The sequence below is a fragment of the Lissotriton vulgaris genome, chromosome 6 (assembly GCF_964263255.1).
Source record: "Lissotriton vulgaris chromosome 6, aLisVul1.2, whole genome shotgun sequence".
NCBI classification, from domain to species: domain Eukaryota; kingdom Metazoa; phylum Chordata; class Amphibia; order Caudata; family Salamandridae; genus Lissotriton; species Lissotriton vulgaris.
In genome coordinates this window covers 1411862711-1411890435 of record NC_141694.1, presented here as the reverse complement: position 1 = coordinate 1411890435, position 27725 = coordinate 1411862711, and the positions used below count along the sequence as shown (strand labels likewise).

At 46.6% G+C, this 27725-nt stretch overlaps 1 protein-coding gene across 1 annotated transcript in view; it reads right to left on the bottom strand.

The window, feature by feature from the left end:
- ECT2L (epithelial cell transforming 2 like) overlaps positions 1 to 27725 on the bottom strand; it is a 566170-nt gene that overhangs the window by 323707 nt on the left and 214738 nt on the right. The window contains exons 9-10 of the mRNA XM_086927539.1: positions 23719 to 23887; positions 23264 to 23392 (exon numbers count right to left, since the gene is read on the bottom strand). Of these exons, the coding sequence (XP_086783665.1) occupies positions 23264 to 23392; positions 23719 to 23887 (298 nt within the window). The remainder of the gene's footprint in view (positions 1 to 23263; positions 23393 to 23718; positions 23888 to 27725) is intronic.

Sequence of the window (27725 nt, the reverse complement as noted above, 5' to 3'; positions counted from 1 at the left end):
CGGCGTGGGTCCGTTGGGACAGGACGATTAGAGGGCTGAGATGGACGCCAGACTGGGAAGACAAAATTTCGCTATACGAAGATGACATCCTGCTCTATCTTACCACCCCCCGGGAATCACTGACTAATTTCCTGGACGTCCTGGCTATATTTGGGAGGTATTCAGTATGAAGTCAGTCCTTTTTGTTATTAGCAGCGATCCTCCAGATGTCCCAAGCACCTGCACGCTGCAGGTGGAACCAGTGGGCTTTAGATACTTGGGGATTTTTATTACCATGGACTCGAAGCTACGGTATAATAATAATCTGGGGCCCCCGTTGGCTCGGATCTGCCGAGATGTGGCGAGGTGGAAGTAGTTGCCACTCTCCCAACTGGGTCCCGCTGTACTGTTTAAAATGATGGCACTGCCCCGGTTCTTATATGCGCTTCAGAATACTATGGATCCGGTACCTCCCTCCTATTTCAAGGAAATAGAGTCTCTTCAGCGATAGCTCCTCTGGGAGGGAAGACTGCGCATTGCATTCTCCAAACTTACGTTGCCCTGGTATGACGGGGGGTATCGGTTTTCCCGACCTCCGTAAGTACTATTGGGCCTCCCAATTGGCGGAGATTAATCATGCGACCTAAAGATGGCCCCTGGACTCCGGGTATGCGATGGATCGAGGCCAGATGCCAGGGCGTGACTACATGAGAGCCCTCTATGCTAGACTAGGCAGGGTCTCCCTTATTGGACCGACAGCACATGCGGTTCGTGAGTGGCATGTAGCTAACCGGCATCTCAAATGGGATGAGAGGATTACCTTGGCTACTAAGCTATGGAGTTCGGAGGTCTTGGGTAGTCTGTGGAAAACGAAGGGATTTGACCGATGGGACCTCATTGGGACCTCATTAGGATCTCACGGATTAAAGATGTGTGGGGGAAGGATGGGATCCTTACGTTTGAAGCCCTGCAGGAAAGCAACCAGCTACATGAGAGCAAGAGATATAGGTACCTCCAGATGAGACATGCCCTGCTGGCAAATATTCCCCGGGGCACTACGCCTCTGGAGGCTTGCCCATTAGAGGATCGGGTGCTGGACGGGCATCTCCCCACTAAAATAATATTTCATTGATCTACAGAAAACTGATTAACCACATGGAGGATCCGTTGGTAGTTCTTAGAGAGCAGTGGAGTGCAGACGGCCTAGTCCTAGATGATGAAGATTGGAGAGAGTCGGTGTCTTCCCCTAAAACAGTAGCTTTCCAAATGAGACTGCGGCTGGTACAATTGAAAATACTGCACCGATCTTACATAACAGGACCTCACTTGGTGCGGATGGGCCTGGTGGAGGACGGGATGAGTCCGAGAAGATGTGGTGAGACCGGAACGTTCATACATGTTTAATGGCATTGTATTGAAATACAACGCTATTGGGTCACGATCCATGAAAACATTAGAGAGGTGCTGGGAGTGGAGGTACTGTTGGAGACTCGACACTGTATCTTGAATGTTTGGGAGCCTTCTGACTTTAAAGCACATGGGAAGCAATGGGTGACCCTGGCATGTATGATTGCTAAGCGTAACATCGGGCAGTTGTGGGGTGCCAGTCAAGTGCCTCAAATTGGGAAATGGATGGAGGATCCAGACTGGTGTATGTTCAGAGAGAGGTCGGTATATCTTGCTAGGGGTCGACCCGAGAAATGGGGGAAAATTTGGGGCGCTTGGAATAGCTACAGAGGAGATATCTGTACTCCTTCGACCGTACGCGAAGATGCTGTAGCGTTGGAGTCTCCATGATCCCTAAGAAAATCCTAATTTTATATTGTGATGTTTCGTAACGTAGATGTGATTATTGCAATAATATTGGTGGTCACCTGATGCTTTTATTTTGGTTTGTTAATAAAAAAAGATTTTATAAAAAAATATATATATATATGAATCTCATAAATCTTTATTCACCGGTCCAACAAAACTTCTATATATACTATGCTGCCATTTCTCTGTGTTTACATGAAGTGATGCCACACGGTATACTAAACATGAAAAACAGACTATACAGCCAAGTCTACTCCCGTCCTTGAGTCAATACCCATATTAAAAAATATGGTATTATGTGGCAACAATAATTTATGCTAACCTCCAACAGCTACTTCATATATACAAAATTCTATATTATGAACGCCTAATGATTATTTGCGCTCCGTTCCAATGACCAAATGAACATTTAGTATGTTGTCTATGTACTTGTGTGATACTTGATGTATTGATTTGTTTGTGTAAATCTGTTAATACCATGTGATAAACCTACAGAAAGCATGACATATCTAATCTGTCATTCAGCCCTTTAGGGATCATCGTTCGTTTCTAGAGTTTTTATCCAATATTATTATTAATTACGCCTGGATATAATTTAACCTTTTCCATGAATCTTAGTTGGGAAATTGAATGATTTGCTTCTGTCCAATGAGCAGCTAATGCTGAGGTTAGGTTTTTTTTTCTGATACAGCTTTTATGGTCTGTGAGCCTTGTTTTAATTTTTCGTTCTGTCTTTCCGACATTCGCCTTTCCACAAGGACACTTTAAGAAATATATTACGTTGTTCGTATTACAATCACTCGTGTGCCTCAACAATATTTTCACTCCTGTGATGGGGTGTGTTAATGTGTTGCCAACAATAACATTCTTGCAGTGTATGCAATTAAGACATCTTGAGGTGCCTTTGGGTTCCTTGGTTTGATCATTAGTGGTTGTTTTTGATAGTAGTTCCCGCAAATTTCTGCCTCTAGTGTAAGCATGTAGGGGTAAATCCTTAAATATATTGTTGAAACCAGGTTCATTAGCCAAAAGTTCCCATCTTGTGTTGATGATTTTTTTGATTGCTGGCGAGCTTGTAGTGTATTTGGATACAAATACTATTTTGTTACTTCTTCTTATTGGGTTGGAGACAAATAAATCTTTGAGCTCTTTACTGGCTGCACTGTGCATGCACTCTTGTAACACCTTATCTGGATATCCTCTATGCTTGTACATTAATCTATATTCCTCTGTCTTCTCTTGACATATTTGAGGATCAGAGCATATTCTCTTTATCCTGATAAATTGAGAATATGGTAGATTTCTTATGAGGCTCCTTGGGAGAAAACTCGAGTGTTCCAAAGCATTATTATGGCCCGTTGTTTTTGTATATATTTGAGTATCCAGTCCTGTGCCATCCTGTTTTTAAATTGTTACATTCAAAAATTATATCTCTTTGTCATGGATTTTGTGGGTAAACTGTATTCTGGGGTCAAATGTATAATCTTAGACCACCACGATGGATTGTTCATTATATTCTGATGTTCAAACGAAGCCATGAAGATATTTGCGTGCGCGGGCACCGTCGAAAAACCAATAGAGGTTCCTGTGAGCTGTGCATAATATTTGTCATCCAACTTGAAGTGGCTGTGTTGCTAACAATAATGCAATAACTGTAATAGTAGTACCTTTTCAGTATTGATGTCTTCTAGTTGTAGTAAAGCCCACTCAACTGCTTCTAATCCAGCTTCCTGTGGTATCGATGTATAAAGTGCTACTTCGTCAATGGTAAAGAGTAACCATGATGCTTGTATTTCCGGTTGTATATTTTCTAATTTGGATAGAAAATCTGTGGTGTCTTTTACGTATGATTTCCAGCCTTGTACGAATTTTTGCAGGAAGTGATCGAGGTATCTGCTGAGGGGGTCAAATATAGACCCAAATCCCAACACAATAGGCCTGAAGGGAGGGTTATCTAGACTTTTGTGGATCTTCGGTATCATATACAGATGTTGTCTCCGAGGACTAGATGTTGTAAGGTATGTTCTTGTGGGTTCATCAATCCAATCCATGTCTACTGCATGTTGGAACATTTTTCCCAAGATTCCCAAAAGCTCCATTGTGGGATCAGTGTCCAGCGGTAAATACGTGTTTGAATCCACAACATGTAAATTGACTTTCTGTTGGTAAAAAGCAGTGTCCATTAGGACTATAGCTCCTCCCTTATCTGCTGGCTGGATTGTTATTTCAGGATTGTTGGCTGTAGCTTTTATTGTTATCCTATCATGTTTTGTCAGATTCTGTTGTTTAGATTTCTTTAGATTCAAGGCCTTGATATCTTTTTTAATCACTATTTCATACGTATCCAACATCTTAAGTGAAGTTGGCGCTTGGAAGGTACTCTTGGCTTCAAACTTCACATTTTCAATGGTCTGTTCTCTGTGTTCAATGTTTGCCACATTAGTAAAAACATGTTGTGGACGTAGAGTGCTCATGAATCTGAATAGAGGTGTTTCTACTTCCATAACGTTGGTGGTACTTGTAGGTACAAATAACAATCCTTTGTTCAACACTTTAATCTGTTGCGGTGTTAAATTCATGGAAGAGATGTTGACAATTAAACTATGTTCTTCCCGCTGTGAAGAGATTTTCCCGCCCTTTCCACCCCTGATCGGGCGGATGTTCCTGGTACTCCTTTCTGTGTGGCTGGTGGTAATCCTTGATCTGGAGCTTGTGACAAAAAAGCCACAGTGCTCGGTGTATGGATATATTCAACGTATTCTGTGTTTGGTCCAGCGGTGCTTATTCCTGATGTACCTGGTTGCACTGGGGTCCTGTTTGTGGATGTATCCTTATCAGTCACCAAACTCTCTTCAGAAGAATGAGTTGTAGTTTTTCTTTGATCAAATCTTCTGTGAGCGTAAATTTCTGCTCACGTGTAGACTTCGTTTAATTTGTAGTCTATTGTGTCTCTTATGTATTTTCTCAATTTTCCTTCCTCATGGCAGCATGTGCAGGAATCATGCCTGCTCAGAACGCACATCTGTCCTTTTACTCTGCTCATGTCTGAGGGTAAGGCATTGCAAGGGTACAGGGACATGAGGTTGTTCAAACTATCAGGGCAGTCTGACCTTCTTCAGTATATGAAATACTAATCACACTAGTCCCTACTGGTAAAATGCCCTCCTGTCTAACCAACATGATCCACCATAACTGCTATGGAGGTCACTGTAAGAAAAAGATACTGAGTACTTTGATGTGGAGTTGGGGGGCTTTGACCACCTTTGGTATTATGGAGTGGCTAGTTCAGAGCACAGTACAGACAGAGCCTGCAGCACAAATGATGAGTCTCCAGAGAATGATCTGCGTAACCACTTATTGTACACAGAGTAATGCCATCTCCAAAATTGTGAACAAACACTGGGGTTTGGTGGCTGAAGATATCGGACAACTTGCACTTCCCATGCACTCCTTCAAAAAGGCTAAAAGTATCAGGGACCATGTGGTCATCTTGTTTTTGGACAGCCCTGAACAACCCACACTACAAACCTTGTGGAATCTACCAGTGACCGTTGGTCATTTTAGATGTGGAGGATGTAAGGCCTGTGAACTGACTGTACAAACTAAGCAATTCACATATAAACACCACAGGGTGGAGCTGAACGCATTTACTAACTGTAACACTAACAATGTAATTTACTGCATCACATGCCCCTGTGGGCTCATCTTTGTTGGACAAACCCAACAAAAAATCAAAGCGCGAATCCTGCAACACTGCAGTAGTATAAGATGTGAGGTTCATGGAGCCCCGTTAGTAGGTCAGAGGACATGAAATGGGTCGTGCTTGAAAAAGTGGTCCTGGGTCCAAGGGAAGGAAACATATGTTCCATTCTAAATATCAGGGAAAGCAAATGGATGAGGCGCTTTGACTCAATCTCTAATGGACTCAATGAACATGAGGCAAACTATGCTCAGTTAGCCTGCCTGTAATAGAACCTTAGGCTTGAACACATGAACAATGTTATATCCACAGTTACCACCATACTGTTATGTTGCTGTATTGGCTTCTGACTACTGCCAATCTGTTTGTGCTTTGACTATAAATAGGTGTAGCATTGACATATGGGGTTACTAATCACTAATCATTAACCCCCCTGGTGGACTGTACCTCTTTACCAATAACTGGTCCTTTATGAATTTTTAATCTGTGCGGGTCTTAACTAAGAGAATGCAGTACCAGCGTATGAGGTTGGGAATTTTTTACCCCCACTTGAGGACTGAATCTTCTAAATATTCTGCTTTTCCCTTCTACACGACTGCTTATCATAAATTGTTTGTAATCTGTATGGGCCTATACCGTAATGACAGTGTATATAATTTATGTGGCTTCTATACGACTGATTCTCATAAATTGTTTGTAGACTGTTAATCTGTATGCGCTTATACCGTAATAACATTGTGTATAATGTATGTGGCGATACATTTCTTACCCATTCATTAATCTTACTGTGATGCTTTGGAGCTTAATGTCGCTTTTGCAACTTAATCATTGCCTTATTTATCCGTATGTGCCACAACTGTGATGACACTATGTACAAAGTACTTGGCGATACACATTTTTTACCCCACTGCCTACGTTATAATATTCCAACTTTGAAGTCCAAGGAGCTTTTACAATACCCCTTTTTACTTTCACAATCAGGCAGTAATCAGTCTTATTCCAGTAAAGTGCTTGCTATAAACATTTCTTTCCTTTTAACTTTACATACCACTCGCATAGTCTTTCTGTAGTGGCACTCGTGTATCGGGCCGCAGTGATGCGTTAGTTTGTTAGCATTGTCCGGCTGCGGGCCCATACGTAGAACGTGCACGCTCCCTTTTTAGGTTTCGCCTGGAGCCGGAGCTCCTAGCTCTGCCCAGGAGAAATCTTATGTCCTTACAGTGTGTGGCTTAGTCCCGCCCTCTGTTCCATTGGCTAGCTCCATAAATGGAGGCTAGCCATTGGAACAGAGATCTGTCCGTCATGGCCGGACCAGATTCGTGGGCGTTCCTGCATTTTTTTCCCTCTCCACCCTTTTTGCATCGTCATCGGGCGGTGGGCGGAGTTTAGTTTTTTTTTTTGGGTGTTTGTTTTCGTCATTATGCCGACCACGGCCGCCGGAAGAAGTCCAGGTGAGTGCCCGTTCCCGCCCCCTCCCGCTGTCGGTGTCCGCCCCCCCTCCCGCTGTCCGTGTCCGCCCCCCCTCCCGCTGTCCGTGTGCCCGTAGGTGTTTGTTTTTTGGTTATGCTCATTTCTTTAGAGAGGTAGGGGAGGCGCCCAATCTGTGCTTTCCGAGATCTTCCGACGCGCCTGTTTTAAACACGTACGCGAGGGAAAGCTGCTCTGCACCGTCCGTAATTGCTCTTTATCCACTTCCCTGGTTCACGCGCTGATGGCGGGGTGGGGTCGGGACAGGGAAACCAACCCGTAGATCATAGCACAGGCCGCCTGCTTCCCCGATCCGATGTCTGCGTCCAAAACCTCCCGTGCAGCCGCCCGCCCCCACTCCCGCTGTCCGTGTAGCCGCCCGCCCCCCCTCCCGCTGTCCGTGTAGCCGCTCGCCCCCCTCCCGCTGTCCGTGTGGCCGCCCGCCCACCTCCCGCTGTCCGTGTGTGTCCGTGCAGGCGGCTCCGGTCCCAGCATCCATGTCCCAGTGTATCTGGCCTTAGCACACCTAGTCATTTTGGGCTTGTTAGACGAAATGAACTTGCGCGTGTTTTTTTTAAAGTTAACCTCCACAGCATAAAGTGGGTTCTTAAGCGCATCATTCAGCGCATTGTACAGCGAAGCGGCAAATTAACTCCAAAAACAGTGCACAAGATGTCCTCCCCATCTTGGTTCTACAGGTCGGGCCCGCCACAATGATGTAATGATCAAAAGCCGGATTTAAACCCTGGGTTTGGTAAGGGTTGACGTTTGAGGTGTATCTGAAAGTGTTCGGATAGCAATCGCTTGCAAGCCTGGTCCTGCTGAGAGATTATCTCTGGGCGCGTTTTCAGTAAACTCGCGACGACCCATCGCGGTGTTTGTCTCTCTGCTGCTTTTAGGGTGGGCCTCCTCTCTAAATCTGTGCTGATTACCCTTTCATACAAAGCGGTTACATTACTAGCGCCTAATCAACCCCAGTTCCCAAGTGCCGCGCCCTCTGGAGCTGAAAATCTTCGACTCGAAATTTGTGGAAATCTGACGACTGTGTGGCCGGCAATTAGGGCCTTTAAAGCTCGACCTGTTCTCGCCTCTGGCAGTAACGCCAGCTCTTAGGGCCGAAGGGCCTTTTTTACTTAATAAAAAAGGCTTACATAACAAACCACAAACGTGTTAGCGTTCTGATGAAGTGACCAAAAGTAGACACGCAGAGCTTTAAAAAAAGTATAAAAAATAGTCATGAAAATAATGAACAAGGCAATAGTAGTGTAGGTCTTAAAAGATAAACCCTGCCGTCTACATTCGCTTAATAATAACTGATTGTTTATTCAGCTCTTTTTCTGCTGATTCTAAGCACTGTACTTAACGAGTTAGTATTGCTCTTTTAAATGACATGTATTTTGCCAACCCCTGAAGGGTGGAAGGCTGATTTGGGCTTGTCTGATTCGATGTTGTGACTTGCAAATAATGCAGGTCAGCGGCGAGCGCTTAACTCTTTGTCCCATCTTGCAGGGTTTTTGAGGTAAGAGCAAAGCAGAATAAATGGAACATGTCATCTGGTCGAAAAGGAATACGTCCAATCACAGTCAGAGGAAAGAATTTTGACAGTGAGACTAGTCACGTCACGGAATAAGCTCCGCCCAGATGCAGCGCCAGCAGTTTCTGGCAATATTTATAAGGGCAAGTAAACAAACTTCTTAGAGAGGCGCAGCATTTATTATTATTTATCAATGTACATGGCCCTTTTTGTTTATTAATACTACAAGAACTAAAACCAGGACTGATATCATCCTGTTCTTGGTTCTTGACTGGTATTCATTGAATTTCACACTAGACAAGGGATAAATAATGTATATTTGCCATATATTAACTTGTAGATAGCTCCCTGCACTCTTTGACCTCCTCGATGAGTGGTTTGGACTGAGCACTAAATTGAGAGATTTCTTAGGAGGCTGCTGGTGCAAGGAAGAGTCAATCAACTCTCTGAAATTCTTCCAGGGCTGTAGCTAGCTAGAGTGCAGTAGGTGCAGTCACACCGGGGTCAGGGTTGAGAGAGGGGCACTGCCCCGTAATGTGTCTGCTTTTTACTACTAAACTGGGGCTGAAGGCCGTTTTCACTGCAACCCTTGTTGCTGCCACTGATTTCTCCACAGGCCTCTTCACCCAAGAGAGGGAATCCCCGTCTCCTGGCAGCTGCATATGAAAGTCTCCCGCCTGCTGGGCTGAGGTAAATAGTGCCAGCCCCCCGCCTGCTGGTGCCTGTTCCGCAGGCGCCTACCTTGGCGGATCGCCCCCTGCAGCCCGCATGTGTTTTGGGTCATCCACCCTCCTAACAAAACAGACCCTGAGAGCTGAATATGAACATCTCCTGCCTGCTGGGCGTCCCAGCCCCTCGCCCCCTCCTCCGCCGCCTGCTCGTGTCTGTTCTGGGGATGCCTACATTGGCAGCTCGCCCCCTGCAGCCCTGGGTCACCCGCCCTCAGGCACACAGTGCGGTCTGCCCTCCTTGGCGCTGCGTGCACAGAGGGCGCCCGCTGTGACTCCATCACCTGCAGCAGACCCGGGATGGACTTCAGGGGTTCCCACATGTCACAACGTGACACTGCTGGCGTATGACAGGCAGTGAAAAGTAAACGCAGCACGTGACGGTGGTGACGGGATATTTGCAGGGAGGGAGGCAGCATACACATGACGTCATCTGTTTACCCACAACCTGCCCAGTGAAAGGGTCCATCGTAGCCTCTAACATGCGGATGCGCATTGGAGGCTGACAATGGTGGGGTAGTGTAATGGATGCGTGATGGCTTCTGCTGTAAACTGCACACATGATAGGCACCTAGGAAACTCACGAGGGTTCAATGTGCATGAAATGCACCTAGGGTATTTCTAAATACTCTGTGCACATGGCATGTGCAGTAGACACTGCTGTAGGCACATTAACTACTACTAGAGACCCCGCCCCTCATGTAGGCACATTGGACGCTGCTAGTTGCCCTTTACCCATGATATGCACATTAGACACCTCTGTATACTTTGTACATGAGATATGCACATTGTCACCTCCACATGCCTACGACGGGCCGCGGCCCTGAAGGGTCAGCATGGCAGGGGTGCAATACTAAACATAGAAGTGCCCCCATGAGGCAGTACATGAGAGTTCAGGCAGAAATCCAGAACAAAGGCAGCTTCTGTATAAAATCAGTGCCATTTTCAGTGGGGGTCCTTCAACCACCACCTCTCTCAATACTGTTCAACAATCACAAATACTTTAATTTGCAGCTGACAGCCCTTAAAATGAGCACACCCGATGGGTGGCTGCCACAAGAAGTGTCAATAATTTGACCGACCAGTGAATAACATTGTGTCCCTATAGGCCTAGTTTAAGACGCATTAATCACCGTCTCCCCAATAATAAAATACAACAAAACGAGCTTCCAGTATTTCGTAATTCAGTGAAGTCTCACATGCGCATGGTTCATGTTTGTGTCACACACGAAGAGTCCGTCAGCAGTCGTGCATGCCACCTCTCACTAAGCTCTGTGATAAGCGTGGATTAACCATTGATAAATCATACAAGCGTTTCACTAACTTGTAACACAACACTGGGAGTTTAAAGGGTTTAAAGCAGAGCAACGCCTCTGCCGGTCCATCCACAAGGGAAGGGCGTCCTGGTGTGACACGTTCCATGAGGACATCTTCGCGTGCGTCCCTGGGAGTTTGCTCTAGTGGTAATCGGGGCATAGTCACATCAGGGCCACAGAACCCCCCGCCCCCGAGATGCCCAAACCGGCAAATAACACAGAGACACAAGTGTTAAGTTTGGGAAAAATTGCTGCAGGTTTATTACATACAACATATGTAATGATGGTGGGTTAACTTACGGGCGATCCAAGGGCAGGCCGCATTCTCGCCACCTGCCCGCCTGTTGAGCCAAACAGCACAGTGGCGAACCACCCAACTGCTGCACAATTATTATAATTATTATAATTATACTACACACGCCCCTTGCAGGGCGTGACTAGGCAAACCCCCGGCTGCACAGGCCCACAACCGCCCGAAGGACTACTGGGGCGCCGACACGAGTTCCTGCACCTCCCATGAGGTTACAGGTTAGGCTCTGAGGTTAGACTCTGGCACCCCTATGTGCCCGCTGAAGTACAGTTTCTTGCACCTCTCCTCTTCCGGATCGCCCAGTAACTCCGCCACAACCCGTGCGGTGGTACCCGCTGCCGCACGGGCCCCCCACCACTGCTACTACTCTTTACCTGCAACTTTGCTCAGAAGTGCTTCCTTCAGATGGAGGAGGACCAGGGCTAAGCCTACAGGCGTGGGATGAACACCATCCGCCACAAATAACCCCTGACCTCTAACCTTAGCTCAGCAGAGCTTCTCGTCAGTCCAAGGAACAAGTCCAAACGACAGGTGCGGGGACCCTTCCACCACACAGAGACCATATCTCCTGACATGAACATTACATGCCTGAAGGACTGACAGTCCCCACTGCCACTAATCTGCAGATCCCCCCGGGGCCTATCACCAAACGACAGGTGCGGGGACCCTATCCACTTCGAAGAGACCATAGCTCCTGACATGAACCATACATGCCAGAAAGAATGTAAGGCCCTTCTGCCACTCATCTGCAGATCCCCCCGGGACCCTAAACCTTCCCAGATTAGGGAAACCAACCCTTTTCTAGAGGCCATACTACCAGGAAAAGACCCCACAGAAATTGACAAAAGGCTACACCCAGGAGAAGTTACAACTACTGCGCAACGCCGTCCTCTACACCATCAACCAGAAGGTGTGCTCACTTGTAACGCATGTGCTGCTATCCTCAAGAGCACAGGGGAATAGGGGGGGATCAATGCAGAGTAGACTATATATTGGGCGAAGTGATATAGGATATCACAGGAATTACTGCAGGCATCCCCGCACTTATGGGTTTTTTGGTCTGGAAGCAGCTTAGGCCATGCAACCAATAAGTTAGCTAGTCTGTAGGTTGACTTACGACCATCACCAAGGGGGAGCTGAACTGAAACCAAGTGCCCCTTAAGCACCTGACCTGCATGAAGACCAGCCTCAGAAACCAATGACACTCTGCCACTAATCAGCATATCCACACGGGAAAATCCCTCTATGGCAATAGTGTAGACTATCCCAGGTACATGAGGTCATACCCTTGGCAAGGGACCAGGTGAAGAGGGAGCCTCCCTTGCTAGTATCCCACCCTAATCAAACAATAAGGGACCAGCGCATGTCACTTGAGACATACTACCCTCTTCACACAAAGCATCAGAAAACTACACCCAATGATGTCGACTCCTGCGGAAGCGCAGTTCTCAAAATTCAACTGTGACTGCTATGTTTCTGCTTATGCAACTACTCATGATGAATACAGAAGACTACTGCAGTGTGCAAATGCATATCTGGTATAAAACTTGCGAGGTGGACTTACATGTGATATACAGGAAGGCCAAGGTAACAGCCGGAATCACATGCCCCTAGTTTAGGCTGTAGACTGCAAGTCTATGCTACCACGAGGATAGCTTGTCTTAAGGTTGACTTGCGACCCCCCCTAAGGGATAAGATAAGCTGAACCAAGGGGGGGGGGACACAAGGTTGGCGACATCAAACGTCAGGCCAGCTTCTCACTTTGGGAGGGGCATAAAGAAAATATAAAGGTTACTCAGGTTCCTTCACGCGCCTGATCAATGCAAGCCAAGGGAGCCCCTCCATCCACCGTGATAGAGAAGCCGTGTGTCCACCCTAAAAGGAGCCCAACATGCAAAACCACCCCCAAAAGAGAAAACGAGCAAAAGGGGGGGGGGGGTAAGGTACCAGAAGATTGTTCTATATAAGTCTTCTAGGGGCCCTCTTCTAAGGGGCTATGGGCAGTCCAGGCTCAGGCTGTGTTTTGCCACAGTTGCTCCACTTATACAAGAGATGGGTGTTACACTGCAGCTGCAGACCATACATTCAACTGAGAGGCAGCAGGAGCTCCCGAACTGAAGGCGCAGCGGGTGGTCTGCCTTCGGATTCCCGAGACTTGGATGAACAGACAGACAACAGCAGAATTATGGAAGGGGCGAAATGACTATAGACATGTGACCTATCCTACTCATAGGTAAATAACCCAGTACCGGTCCCAGGATTGTACAGATAACAGGACTAGCTAAACCTCTAGGTTAGGGCCCCAGGAGATGATATGCACCAGGGGATATTCCCATTAGTTTAGGGCTGGGCCTCGAACTTGCTAATAATCCTACTTAGGCACATCCTCGACTGTCTACCATCAGCAAACCTTGCCATGCCAAACAGTCAGATAGAAACCCAGATGTGAGGGCCCTTCCCACTAGAGCGCCATTGGAAAAAGCACAGCAGCAAAACAGTAATGTGTATAATCATAGGTGCCAACCCAATTTACACACAGCCCAAAGGGTCACCTGACGCGGCTCGGGGCTCCCCCATAGCATACTAAATGTGTGGCTCTACGCAGTGCATATTCTACTGTATTAGAACAGACCCAAAGATGTCAAATACCAGAAAAGTGACTGAAAATTAACACCTTTTGCACACTGATTCCACACTGTAGAGGTCTACATACCTACTGTTCTGCCCGTCGCAACACTATCTTATTTTGGGATAACGATCAATGGAGTCACAACAAAGCTCCCAATAGCCAGTCCCCCCCACATATAAATGTGCGTTCCTGTGATGGGACAAGGCCCTAAACGCCGCCCACAACCAAGGTCAAGTCTGATGACAGTGACTACACGCAGGTCGACCACCTACCTCGAATAACAGGGGGGCAGGTGGAAACTAAATTACTTATTCTCAGAGGAAGACAGTATGACTGCTGCACTGTTGCTTTTCTTCCGAATTGGCATGCCCATGCTATTGTTTAAAGGGGCCTCTTAATAAAGGATATTGAATTCCCCTGGCACAGGAAGGTCCCCCCAGGGAGTTCAGTTGGTATGGAAGTCTGCCCCCACAACCTGTTAAGCAGCATGTTACCTTCTCTCTGAGCTTGGGCCAACACTGAAACCGCGCACTCCTCTTAAAAGACCCCACTAACTGCAAATAGTGTACTCATTCAGCATGCATACCAGACCCTTTCCTCCTGTAAGGGGCCCCTGAACTCACTCCTGATGTATGCTCAGGGAAACAGGTCTGTACGTAGCTCGACACAGCGGCCCCATCTGGTGGACTTTAGAATAGTGGGTGCAGGGTATCTGAATCCTCAAGTGACTGTACAGAACGCACAGTTTGACAGTGCCTACCCCCACCCGTGGAGTAAAGAGCCCCGACACCCTACGATATATGAGAGGAACCATCAAACAAATAAAATACATTTGGGAGAAGGGCTATGGAAAGGTGAGAGGCACTGCACTGTTGGTTTATGATAGAGAGGGAAGCATAGAGGAGCCCCCACCCAGATCGTAAACCCTCCTGGCCGTCCAGTCATTTCTGCACAAAACAGTCAACTTAATCAGATACACCAGCGACTTCCTGACAAATGAACAACTCTGAATGGAAACATGAGTACTATTTATGTCTGTGGACTAGGTGTCACTTTAGACCCGAATAACACTGGGAAGAGAAGGGCACTAGAGTAACCTCGTAGCAAAGGCTACGCTGGAATGAGGAGTGAAAAATGATTGGGTCAAGTAAACTATCTTCAGAGCAGGTAAATATGGATCCACCAAGGGAACACTTTTTATTCAAATATTGTGCCATACCCAGGTCCCTTATGGTTAGAAGGTTACTTGCCATTTTTGTTCCTGATAATAGCAAAAAGGACACAACACCATTCTCTGTCATACATGGAACAGGTACGACGCTGCTAGTTGACATACAAAAGACTGATAGACAGCAGCACATGGACTACTGTAGTTTTCTTTGAATAGATAAAACATGAAGAAGTGCAAAACTTCTGAAGAAAGAGCCAGACTCATGGGATGCCCACCCATCATTTTTGGCATACTTCAGTGTGTAGCCCATGGTGCGGCAGACATGTCCAGGGGAAGGTTTCATTCTGGCTGTGCCACGGGAACTAGGATACACCTGACACAACGCATATCATTATATAATTTTAATCACAAGGATCGCTCCTGTCTTGATGGCTGGCGCATCGGGTACCGCAGACTTGCTGAGATAGCAAGGGAACAATCTATGACGCAGAACGCACATAATACGGATCAGCAAGCGTAGTTGCCCAACCAATACCACGCCACATGCCTCGCGATACTATGGCTTAATAATACCCCACACCATATTTACAAAACGTTGTTCACGCCCAAGTAGACACTTGTGCCTCCTGCCTCGCAAGATGTGGAGGCGGCGGCCCATCTCGGACCTGCCTCCCCCAGCGCCAGGGCGGGCAGCTCTAGCCGATATGCCACGCCATGCCTGCACATACCCGTCTTATACAGTGCGCGTGTAAAGTCCACATGTATCAGACCTGTCTTCTACTGAACCGCACAGACCCCACCGGGCAAAGTCCGCGCCGAACTAAGCTTGCAAAATACCATGGAATGACCCTCGCGACACCTGCCGCTTTAGGCGTGGGCGGGGGGGGAACGGGGCTGCAGCTGCTAGGGTCTGCACCAAGACTTCCTGATGCCCTGCCCTGACAGGGAAGCGCGTTATGGGAGTGCGAAGGTACACTTACACATGGCCAATAGTCAAAACCTGTAAACAGATGCACAGAATTTTATAATCATGTACCGCCATCTGTCGCCTAAGTACAAGGGCAATTGTCGATATGGGAGTGCGGAGGTGACCCCTGCGTATGGGCAATCGAGAAACATGCACACCGAATTGAACAAACCTGTACAGCCAACTATAACTTTAAGAAACAGGGGAAACTTGCTCAGGCCCAGGATTATTCATGCCGAAAGCTCGAAGATTCAGCATTTGAGACTGTGGCACGTGGGTTTTTCATTAATTTCCATCCCATTGCTACCGAGGGCGTTGATGACACAGAAGGCCCTTGCCGAACATATTACGAAAACACGCCGAAGATTTCATCCCGACATAGCATTCTCCCCCCCACAGCCGAAGCTTGATACAGCTGCGGTACAATAACAACCTAAAATGCTGAAAATTACTGATCTGGGCTCGTGCCGCCACAGCTTCTTCAGGACGCGCCAGGTGTCCTTCAAGATGCTCCCACCCGAATGCCCGATGTCCCATGGAAATTCAGGGACTGAACTAACTCGCCAAGTATACAATATATTTAGCCGTTTTATCAGAGGGAACAGAACAAGGCATGTCGGAACACGGGGGGGGCCGAGAAGCACCAGTACAATTGGGAGTTTGTTCGATCTAATTAGAAGCGTTTACCCCGCTTTGAGGTTGGGAGTTGTCGGCGAAAGGAACCGAGACTGTCTGAATTATGCCGCAAATAAAAACAAGTGTTGCCACATAGACCAGGCAGATTTCCACATATGCAAGTGGGAGTCGTATTCAGGGTATCTGGGAAATGCTACCCCTGCCCCAACGCCCTGACCCAATTGGCTTGATCCTAGGAAAGAAAGCAAGGGGGGGGCGCAAGAGCTGAATATAAACTCGACCTCTGGCAGTGGAAGGATAAAATGAAACAGGGGCCAGGAAGGAACAACATAAAATCAACAGATAATAGGCGGGCGGGACCACCCAATTGGTGGACTCCTCACTCCGTCCTGAAAATAATATGTCCAAGCACTTAGGGAACATGCCCGCCACGGGAACGGTTCTGCCGCTGAAGTCGGACTCAGATGTGATAAAACCAAACGAGGGGCAAGGCCGAATGCCCACGAGCTAACCAGAAGAGGACAATGCATAAGCCCGTGACCCAGGAGAGCGACCGTCCGCTCCAAGCTAAAGTAACCTTTCAAGCGAATCACGGCCAGAGTCCCTTAAAATCCAAACGCTCGCGCCCCCGCCAACCCCTGCAGGACGGAGACAGCGAAACAGAGGACCATCCGGGCTGTACGGCAAAGCATGCAATGTGGAGGAGATGAATTCAATCTAAGCACCCACCACGGTGCAAAGCAGCATCTGCCCCTCATGGTCCTCCCCTGACACCCCACCAGCGTTAACACAAGCACCAACATAGTGGAAAATGGAATGCCCCCTATAGATGTGCCGCACCAGTGAAACCGCAAAGTCCAGTTGCCTGGCCTCAATCGAAGAAGAAGCCAAAATGGCCGCACCCGGGCGCCATTACCCATGTGTGTCACACCCACATGTCGCCGTGCACCAACTGAGCCAAGATGGCCGCACCCGGGCGCCATTACCTACGCGACATGCCTAGGGAGGCCCATCACCATTCCGGGCCCCAGCACCGCAAAGCCGAAGCACCTGGTTTGAAGATCGAGCAGGACCCAAGCCTGAACCTCAAGGATAATTGCCCAGAGCAGCTGGCCAAGTGTGGAGCACTGCCTATCCGGCAAACGCATGCAGGTGAATGGTCATTATAAAGTGGGGAAATATACATCTGCAAACGTGGCTCCTGTAGTGGAGCATCGACAGCAAGGGCCCACCTAAAAACGCATTGCTATTGGTGGACTACGTCTTGCACACGCCAACCCGAGCCTGCATTTCCTCTATTAACATCACCAGCGCCTGGCGTAGCAATCACAGATATTGTAAACACCCTCCCCAAACTGGCCGTGCAGAGTAAGGGATACCGTTATCTAAGCCGCGGGAAGGAAAATGTTATGGGGAGGAAATATTCTGGCGGGTACAAAACGCACAAACGTGACCCACATGAAATTGGTTTTGTTGCGTCCCCCAACATTGTCAAATTATCCCACAGAAGACAAGAACTGGTGAGCTTCAGCTCCAGGGATGACGCATTACTTAACTGAGCCAACGCTCGGTGCATCCGAACGCTTTGCCAAAACACCGGCAGCATATTGCTCTGCACTGCCTTACATCGGCGCTAGATGAGCTTGGTGACACATGCAATATAACTAGGCACAGGGGATCACAGATATTGTAAACACCCTCCCCAAACTGGCCGTGCAGAGTAAGGGATACCGTTATCTAAGCAGCGGGAAGGAAAATGTTATGGGGAGGAAATATTCTGGCGGGTACAAAAACGCACAAACGTGACCCACATGCATCCGAACGCTTTGCCAAAACACCGGCAGCATATTGCTCTGCACTGCCTTACATCGGCGCTAGATGAGCTTGGTGACACATGCGATATAACTAGGCACAGGGGATCAAAGAATGGACCAGGGTCACACGAACACATTGTCGAGACCCGCTGCTCAACGCTTAAGCGATAGGTAATGCGCCCATACGAGAAGAGACCGGTCTTAGGCGCGCCGCTACCGCCCCCCCCTTATACAAATCTTACTTCACTTGGACACGGAGTTGCCTGTCTACCATTTGTAATATCAAATAACACCTCTAGTAGCCGCCTCGCCGCAACATGGCCTCCCCGAAGAATCAATCAGCATGCCTCCTTTTCTTACATTAAACGCCGGGGCACAAAACAACACAGACCTTTCCCCGGAGCATCAGAGAGGCCACGCACCGGAAATTTGGGTGCAGGGCAAGGGCGTCGTGCGCGCCCCCGCGGCTGGCCTCTGCACCCACACCGCTCCCCCTCCGAAACAAGAGGACGTAAACCCTCCCCGAGAGGGAGCAACTCACCGGCCAATAAAACGAACCCGGCGACCACGGGAAACATCACCCCGACGCCAGACCGAGCTCCCAACTGCGACAGGCAGGGGGAACAAAGGAAATGTGTGTCACCCCAAAAGAGTGTCCCACAGCTTGTCGCGCGACGTCCGGAGCGGCAAAGAGGCCTCCCCGAAGGAGCAAGGGAGTGATAAACCCCCTGAGGCTCCTCCCAGCCGCCCCGGACGTGCGTCAGCAACCTGCCTACCTCTACTGGGCGATGCCAGCCCAGGTGAGGAGTGGCTGGCCACAAGGAGGGCGGGGGCAGCCCTCCGTGACTAGGAGCCCGCCCTCTTGATGGCCACTGCGTGGCCTCGGGCAAGCGCAGAGTGCTCAGGGGAGCACATTTGAATGCCTGTCTCCTCTAAGTGCAGGAGGGCGCAGGTGCCCCCACCCCCGCGTGTGTGGAAACCACAGCCCACATCAGAGCCTGTCACACGTGAGGCACAGCGGAGGAGCCGCACTCCATATATGGTAACCGGAAGCTGGCACTACCGCAGCATCCCGAGGTGGCGCGCGTGTGATGTGTGTACAATCTATTGCACTGAGAGCGTGCTCACTAAGCGCTCTACTTGGGGTTTTAACTATGTAACACCGGCGACATAGTGACACACCAAGACCTATACATGACATGTGGGTACAATCAGGTGCATTGAGAGGAGACCTAGTCAAGTCACTGCCGTGCACTGCGTATGAGATGCATGTGTGTACCTCCACCTGCACCCCCGAAAAGAGGGTACGGTCCACCACAGGCAGACAGACATACACAGATCAAGTGCAACTATCTTGTAAGCGAGTACATGCACACACTCTGCATATGAAAAATGCACCCGGTAGTAAAACTGCGCAATGGATATAATCACTGACAGGCAGGCACACGTATGAAATATGTATGCAGTTCATTGCACAGTGTGTGCATGTTACATATGAGATGTGTGTGCAGGCGGTGACCGCAATACACAAAAAAACATAATACTTGACAATATCTGCTAAAAGTCCATCAGGCCCAGCTCCAAATTGCAAAGCTATACACATTTGTACAGCGCATACTACAATCGGAAAGGTCTCTAAGCGCTAAAAACCAATTCAGTGTCACTCAATTTATTGTAACCGAAGGAAGGAAGAATGTGTCGGTGTTTGAACTTCTGAGTCGGAACCCCAAATATCTGCAGCAGGTGCTCTGATCCACTAAGGTACTCAAAGCATACACTAATTTACATTTCATGAAATGCTCCTAACTGCAACACATACAAAATGGCTGCATTCACTTTTATTTCGGCGGATCCGCTCTGTTATGTGCCCGAGAGTAGATGACAAACGACACCAAAACTCTGGCGAATAAATACAGTTTGCTCCTAAATGGGAGGCAGCAGCCCTCTTTCTTCCCTGCACGCATGGAAGTAGCCCGAGGTGTGAGGGTGGATTCCTGAACCTAGTATTCGGTGTCAGCAGGAGGCATGTGTGGACACAAGCCCTGAACATGCCTTCACAAGCGAGCGCTGCGAGCCGGTGATGCAGGCTCAGAGGCACTCGGCAGGTGCACTGTGCTCAGCAGGTGCCCCGGCGTGCACGTGCTCCAACTACACGGCTTAGAATCAGGTAGATTTGCCGAAATCAGTGACACTTTAATGTGCGGCCATGGCAGCTTTGGGCAGAGACTTTAAACTAACCATTAGCAGCCATTGGATACCAATATCATTCATTAAAACAATTAAAAAGACGTACAATATTTTTCTATTAAAAAAAAAAAACATATTTGTGGCTATTTTTTTTCAAACTCTTCCTAGCGACGCTTTGAGCACAGAAAGCAGGATCAAAAGCCATTTCTGAGCGTGAGAGTGCGAACTTCCGGTAACGGTATGTTTTGTTCGTATGTAGTAATAATACATATCAAATGTGTATCTTCAAATGTATACACTGACTTGGCTTAGTATATTTTCCCTTTTATATATTTTATGTATGTGTTTTCCTTCACTGTCTAGGAAATATATGTAAGAATGCGAAACAATTTGAGCATGATCTGGGGAGGTAAGCGGATAGAAGTGCGCAGGGGGATGCTTATCGGCGCTAAGCAAACCATTCATGCACTTAAGTAAATAATAATATATACTCACGTGTGTGTATAAAAGTATGGGTGCGTGTGTGTGTCTAAGGTCAGATAAAATACACATGTCCTAGAATAAATAAATATGTACACGTAAACATAAACATTAAACACACGCATTATAGTTTACACGTTAGTACGTCACATTAATGAATATACATAATTTGCTGTTTTGAGAGTCTGTATTTAATGACTACATAGCTTGGGTTGGTTGGAAACACGTCTGAAATTAACCAACAAGTTGGGAACAAGGGTGGACTTTTTCATCGTAGGGGTAATCTAGCTCATTTTTAGGTATCTAGCAACGACAACTCGGGCGAGTGTGCATTGATCAGACACCAGACATTTTTGAAGATGTGAAGACTTGACTTGATAGTAGTAGGAAGAAGGTCTTGTTACTAGCTACTGGGTTTGAGGTTTTTTTTTAAACTTGGGCTAGGTCGCTTGGGAAGGTGGGATTTTTGTTGATTAGTATTCATGCTGATATATACTATTGACCTATCCATTTAACCTGCAAACACCACCGGCAGAGGGCCACTTGAAACCGGATTTCTCCTGGTGCTTTAAGAAGAGTTTTGCTATGAGTGCTCCTGTTAAGCTATTGGACATTGATTGACAGGTACCATAAGGGCTGTGAGAGCTGTGAGAGCTGTGTGGGCTGTGAGAGCTGTGATAGCTGTGAGAGCTGTGTGGGCTGAGAGCTGTGTGGGCTGTGAGAGCTGTGTGGGCTGTGAGAGCTGTGTGGGCTGTGAGAGCTGTGTGGGCTGTGAGAGCTGTTGGCAATGTAAATAACAATGCCATTTATTTATAAGTAAAAAAAAAAAAAAGAAATGTCATGAGCAATGCCAATAGCTCTAACTTTTCCAAAGGCGAAACCATTGCATTGTAAATGCTTGTTAAACTTTACCCTAGCCGGCGTTCTTTCTTTCCCGAGGTAAGCGATACCAGCCTCTGCCATTCTTTTGAATTTCTTTTTGGAACGATTGTTTACCCAGTAGAGGCTAATGATGGTATATTGTTCTGACCCCCTCTTTCAGATTGAGTCACGGGCGGTCTGTCTTTAAACTTGAACTTGAAATTGCAAGTCACCTTGGTTCGGTGAGTTAGCCATTATTGTTCTTTTTGATGTTATTCAGAATACACAGAGTTTTTTCAAACTCAGAGGTTTCAATCTCTCCCCGTTTTTCTCACAGATTCATCTGTCATAATCATTAAAAGCGCATACCCGCCAAGAGGTATTTATTATTTGTCGATTTTGCTGTCTTTGAGATAAGGGTTTGAGCTAATTCCAGTGCACTCGAGGGCGTCTGTTTTTAGCTTACATTTGTTGTTTGGTAATTTGCTCCCTTTCACGCTTAACGCATGATTAGCTGGTACGAATGTATAATTGAGTTCTAGACCTTGGCCCTCTGCTGTTATTTATTTGTAAATGGATGATGCAATAATAACCTAGGTTATGCTCAATACTGTGCATTCACATAGCGCGCACCCTCCCCTACCGTGCACGGATTTGAGAGGAGCAAATCCTCTTTTTTTCCCCCCCATGGAAGTATCTTGAGGTCTCCTATAAAGGGGTTAGTTGGAGTAGGTCATTAGCTTTGACACTTATGATGATGGTACTTTATTGATAGGCCACTCATGCATACACCTTATATTTCAGGCGTGATATCGCTCTCTTTTCATCAGGAGCCTGCGGGTCCACCTTGTCCCATTGAATTTGCGCCACAAATCAGGCATTCTATGGTAAATATTTGTAATTTCTATGCCTTCGCATGAATAGGTGTATCTTTGTAATTTTAATTCATATTCCATTGACCCTAGGTGCCCCTACTCACCCACACCATCAAAAAACAGTCCTGAGGAAGACCCCGTATTAAGGTGGAACTTAACGTACATCAATCAGGGGTCGAAACGTCCACTTTTACATCCTTACCTATCCATGAACAACAGATTTTGATTACTGTGTTTCAATATATGGCCTAGGTGTCCCTTTTATGTGGCTTATGTAAACATGCTTTTGTGATGTCAACAAATGTATTCTGTGACCTCACTGGATCTTTAATATCTTCCACGAAACCCCAATCCTCACATAAACCACTTACCTACCCCACTTCCCCCTTCCTTCTGGGCACATTGTATATTTTTTTTATAAAACTTTGTCATACATATGCCTTGATGAGGATGTGATTAAATAACATCTCTCTTTAAATTGTTTTCACTTGAGATTTAGTGTAAAATATTGTTTGTGTTCGTTGAAATGTATATGCTGGGACCACGTTCCCTATAACATTGATCTACAGATTTGGCCTGAATAGCGACACATTGCATGTCTTTCACTAGGGAAAAACCTTGAGGTGATTTTTTTCAGGTGACAGTATTAATACCCAATGAAACGTATCTTTTTGCCACATGCACTTTCCAATCTGCGTTGCCGGATTGGTTTAAATTCACTCTCTTCAAAGTAAAAGTAAAACAGTAATGATTTTTTTTTTATTGTTGCACTTGCTCTCATGATACTTACTAACCTGATGCTGCTAGTGGAACAAATGTGTGGATCTGACCGCCCTCTTCCTGAGACACCACACAACCTCCCAGCTTCTCCCAAAATTCTCGTACCTCAGGGCTGACAACATTAGAGGCTCCTACTTTGCACCCTATGGAAACATACACATTTGAACAAAGAATTATTTGACTTGTTCAATTTTTACCCATCCTCAGCTAGAAAGAACTTTCTCAATATGACTTTTCAAAATACTGTATCAGATGTGGCCTCTGGAACAATTAGTAACATTGAGGAGACAATTCCCAGTAAAGTTGTGCACAAAAGAACCACACTCTGTAAGCTAACAAATGACAGCATGGTTACGTTTAACCATTACACAAAACAAATTGTGAAATATCTCACGCTTAACCATTATGCTGTCCTCAGCAATTACAAGATAGCTTTAACTTGGAGGCTAGGTGGAGCTGGATATCTTACCTTGAAGGAGGTTCATCTCCCGTGAATTTCCATCCACAAAGATGCCAATACTCATTGCTCTTCGACCATCCAGAGCCTTTTCTACGAGAAACAGTAGACTCTCCAGAGTCATCCCACAGTGGTCATAGAGCACAGGGACCACATTAGATTTAACACTGTCCAGGACAACCTGTAATCAATATAGGTACATATGCTTTCAGTTTAGATAGATTTAGGAGTGAAAGACAGCTAGTGCAATGTTCCCAAACATACATTTTCTGAGAAAGGCAGGCTTATTCTGAAAACCTCAGTGTCACATGCACAATAAATTCAGAGGAACACGATGAATATATGTTCTACTAGTACCAACTCATGTTTTGGTTTTCTCCAGAGGTTATCACAGAAGTGGGATTCATACGTACATATCAGGTGAGGCAAATTTCTAAAAATGGCAGTGAGGATATATACTCACAATTACAAGAATAACTAACTTCCTTAACACCACTCCATTAAAGAAGACATAAGCGTCTCCAAAACTTCAACAATGACCCTGTGGAATGTGGTAGATTAAAGTTAATTAATCAGAATCAGAAAATACATGTTTTAAAATCAATGTAAAAGACATGTGATTTGCTGCTTTAGTGTTTTCAACTACAGGCAAGATTATCCTTGATATCCTGTCTTTTCCCTTGGCAACTGATGGTAAGTAAGTAATCTTTATTGCTCAGTTAATTAAAACCATTGCAAATATAAATACATTAGTTAAATACAATTATTATAAAAGATATTCAATTCAATTCAATTCAAAATATCTTTATTTCGGTAAAACTTTACCATAAAAGACGGTTGTAATACACATTAAAAACTGGTTCATTTAAAAAGATTTATACAGCAAATTGTAAAATTTATAAAAGGATTTCTTACAAAAAACCCTATGTACTGAAAATCAAGTCAGAGCCCTGAGATATTTCCTTCTAATAGACCAGAGAGCGCCCAAGTACTTGGCCATAGCAAACACAATATAGTCCGACAGATCAGTTTTTAAGACTCTGAAGGCGGCCAGACACCTCGCAAGTCCCAGATTCCTGCATAGGGGAGCAATCCAGTACCTTCGGATCTCTCGATAGGCAGGGCAGAGAAAAAGGATGTGGAGTTCAGTTTCATCCGAAGTTCTGCAGGCTGGACAAGTACTGCTTGCATCGTCACTCCATTTAGATGTAAGAGTTCTAATGGGGAGGGATCCATGTCTCCACTGTAGGTATAATTTCCTCAATATGGAGGGATACATTTTATCCAGAGTTGGTTCCATATTATAGTTGGCCTTGTGGGACAGAAAGGAAACTGTCAGAGTCCCGAGGTTTTGATGATTAAGTAGCAAGGACAATTTGCTATCACGGTAAGACTTGACTAGTTCCTTTTTAGAGAGGAGATGGCACGTATTCAAAGGATCAGACCACATTGTTGAGAGACCCAAGGCCTCCAATTCCAGTTTGATGGAATTAAGCCATTTAATTTTTCCAGCACCTGGGATAGCAAGGACCTCCTGAAGTCCTTCTCTGTAGCTGGCCAATTCCGGAGTTGTCCATAGTCTGCGCCAGAAGGCCAGTGGGCGTAGGGCCAAATCCTCATCGAGCGGGCATAGGCCTAGGTCCATCCTGAGGGGGACAAGGGGAGTGCTCGGTGGTAGCCCAACAAGATTACGGATGAATTTATTTTCCACCTTCAAGAGCATTGATGTTTTGGCGTGGCCCCAGAGTTCAGATCCATAGATAGCGGCCCCCTTGGCCTGAGATTTGTATATCTGTATTGGAGGGCCGATGGGCCTAATTGAGGATTTATTGTTTGCCAAGAGTTTCATAATGCCCCCCGAGTGTTGGGTCAATTTAAGTGCTGCCTTCTCCAGATGTGTGTTCCAAGTAAGTTTATCATTTAGCACAATGCCCAGATATTCGAAGGTTTTCACTCTTTCGAGCCTGATGTGTGCAATGCTTGGACTAAAATGGAATTTCTGTGGGGGGTTGAGGACCATGAATTTCGTTTTGATGGCGTTGATTTCTAATCCATGGGCCTCACAGAAGTCCACAAAGCCGTTGAGGATGCGCTGAATGCCCGTTGCCGACTTTGATAGTAACAGTGTGTCATCGGCAAACATGATGGCTGGCACCCTTTCGGGGGCTAGTTTTGGGGCGTCAGAGTTGGGTACCCTCGCTAAATGGGAGATTACCCCGTTGACATAAAGGCAAAACAGGGTTGGTGCAAGCACACAACCCTGCCTTACCCCCCTGCCAACGGGGAACCTCTCGGACATTGCACCCATCCTACCACATCTGACCTGGGCAAAGTTAGTGCTATGAAGGCGGATTATCATTTTCAGCAGGCCTTCGGGAACCCCCAAATTAGCAAGGACCTCCCACAGCTTGTTCCTGGGGACCAGGTCGAACGCTGCCCTCAGGTCCACGAATACAGTGTAGAGGCTGCCACCCTCCAACTGCACCGTTTTCCAGTGTATGAGGACAAGACGAAAGACCTGGTCAATGGTGGAGACCTTCTCCCTAAAGCCTGCTTGAAAGGGGCTGAGGATGTTAAAATCCCTGATCCACTCATGTAAGCGGTTTAACAGTAGCTTAGAAAAGAGTTTTTGGGATACATCGATTAAGTCGATTGGCCTGTAATTGGCCGGGAGGAGGGGGGACCCCTTTTTAAAGATTGGAACTATTTCGGCCCCCGGCCAGGTCGAAGGAATTGGCATGCCTTTCAGAATGGAATTAAATAGCACCCCGAGATAGGGAGCCCAGATTTTAGGTTCGTGTTTGTAAAGGTCGCCTGGGAGCCTGTCCAGGCCCGGCGCCTTACCTGCAGGCAGGGACGTAATTGCCATAGTGATTTCCTCTATACTAAAACCATCCATGTCAATTACACTATTGTTAGTGGAGTGGTGCCCTTCTGCAGGTTCGTTCGTCACCTGGTCACTGCTATGTGGTTCGTATAAATTTTTGAAATGTTCCTCCCATACAGATGGTGCTATATTGGCCTCAACTGCTACAAATGGTTCGGCCGAGCCGTGCCTAACGATCTGCCAGAAAGTCCATGAATCTCGGCATGCAAGGGCAGCTGTTATTTTAGACCAGTTCCCCTCATCCCAGTCTATTTTTGCAGCATGGAGGGCTGATTTGTAAGCTAGTCGTCTCTCCCTAATTATGTTTGAAGTGTCTCGTGCTTTGAGTGATTTCAATAGTGTAGCTTTTGCTTCCCTACAGGAGGCATTGAACTAGGTGGCTCTTCTCTGCTTGGACTTGTGAGGCCTGGACACTGGATTCAGCACCTCTGCAAGGTTAGTACATAGTTCAGAGTGGATGTTACCGAGTTCAGACAATTGTGCCGGCTTGCATGAAGGGGGAGTGGGTACCCCTAAACTACCTGTAAGATTAATTTCAGATTCGCTAACTGAGTGGTGCATACAACGCTCTACTTTTTCCAGGGCGGGGACGACTAGTGCATAGAGTCTCTCAATGTTACTATGGTTCTCCAGCAATTTGGCCCATTTAATTCTGCGCCTATTGCTGGATAGCACAAGGTCAGACTGTGATGCAGAATTGTTGTCGACCTTGTCTATTTGCCGGCCATGGATCTCGAATTTTAGTGAGAGCAAGTTGTGGTCACTATCAAGTCTGGGGATAACTCGAAAGTCTTTCACTTTCCTCCAGTCCCTAGTTGGGACCATTATGTAGTCAATCCGTGACTCATAGCCCAGCCTGTTAAAAGTATTTTTAGGCGGGATGTCGCCTTTGATCCGGCCATTACAAGCCCTCAGCGAGTGACTAAGCGTGAGGGACATTATTTGGGTTGCAAGTGGGGAACATGCCCTGGTCACTGGATCTGTCAGGGTAGGGATATTCCACAATTCATCCTCTTCACTAGATATACCCACCAGGTAGTCAGTAAGTGGTTCATATTGATGATTAAAATCTCCACCTACAATTAGGGGGGAGCAGAAATTATGTGTGTCAAGGAACTGAGCTAGATCCTCC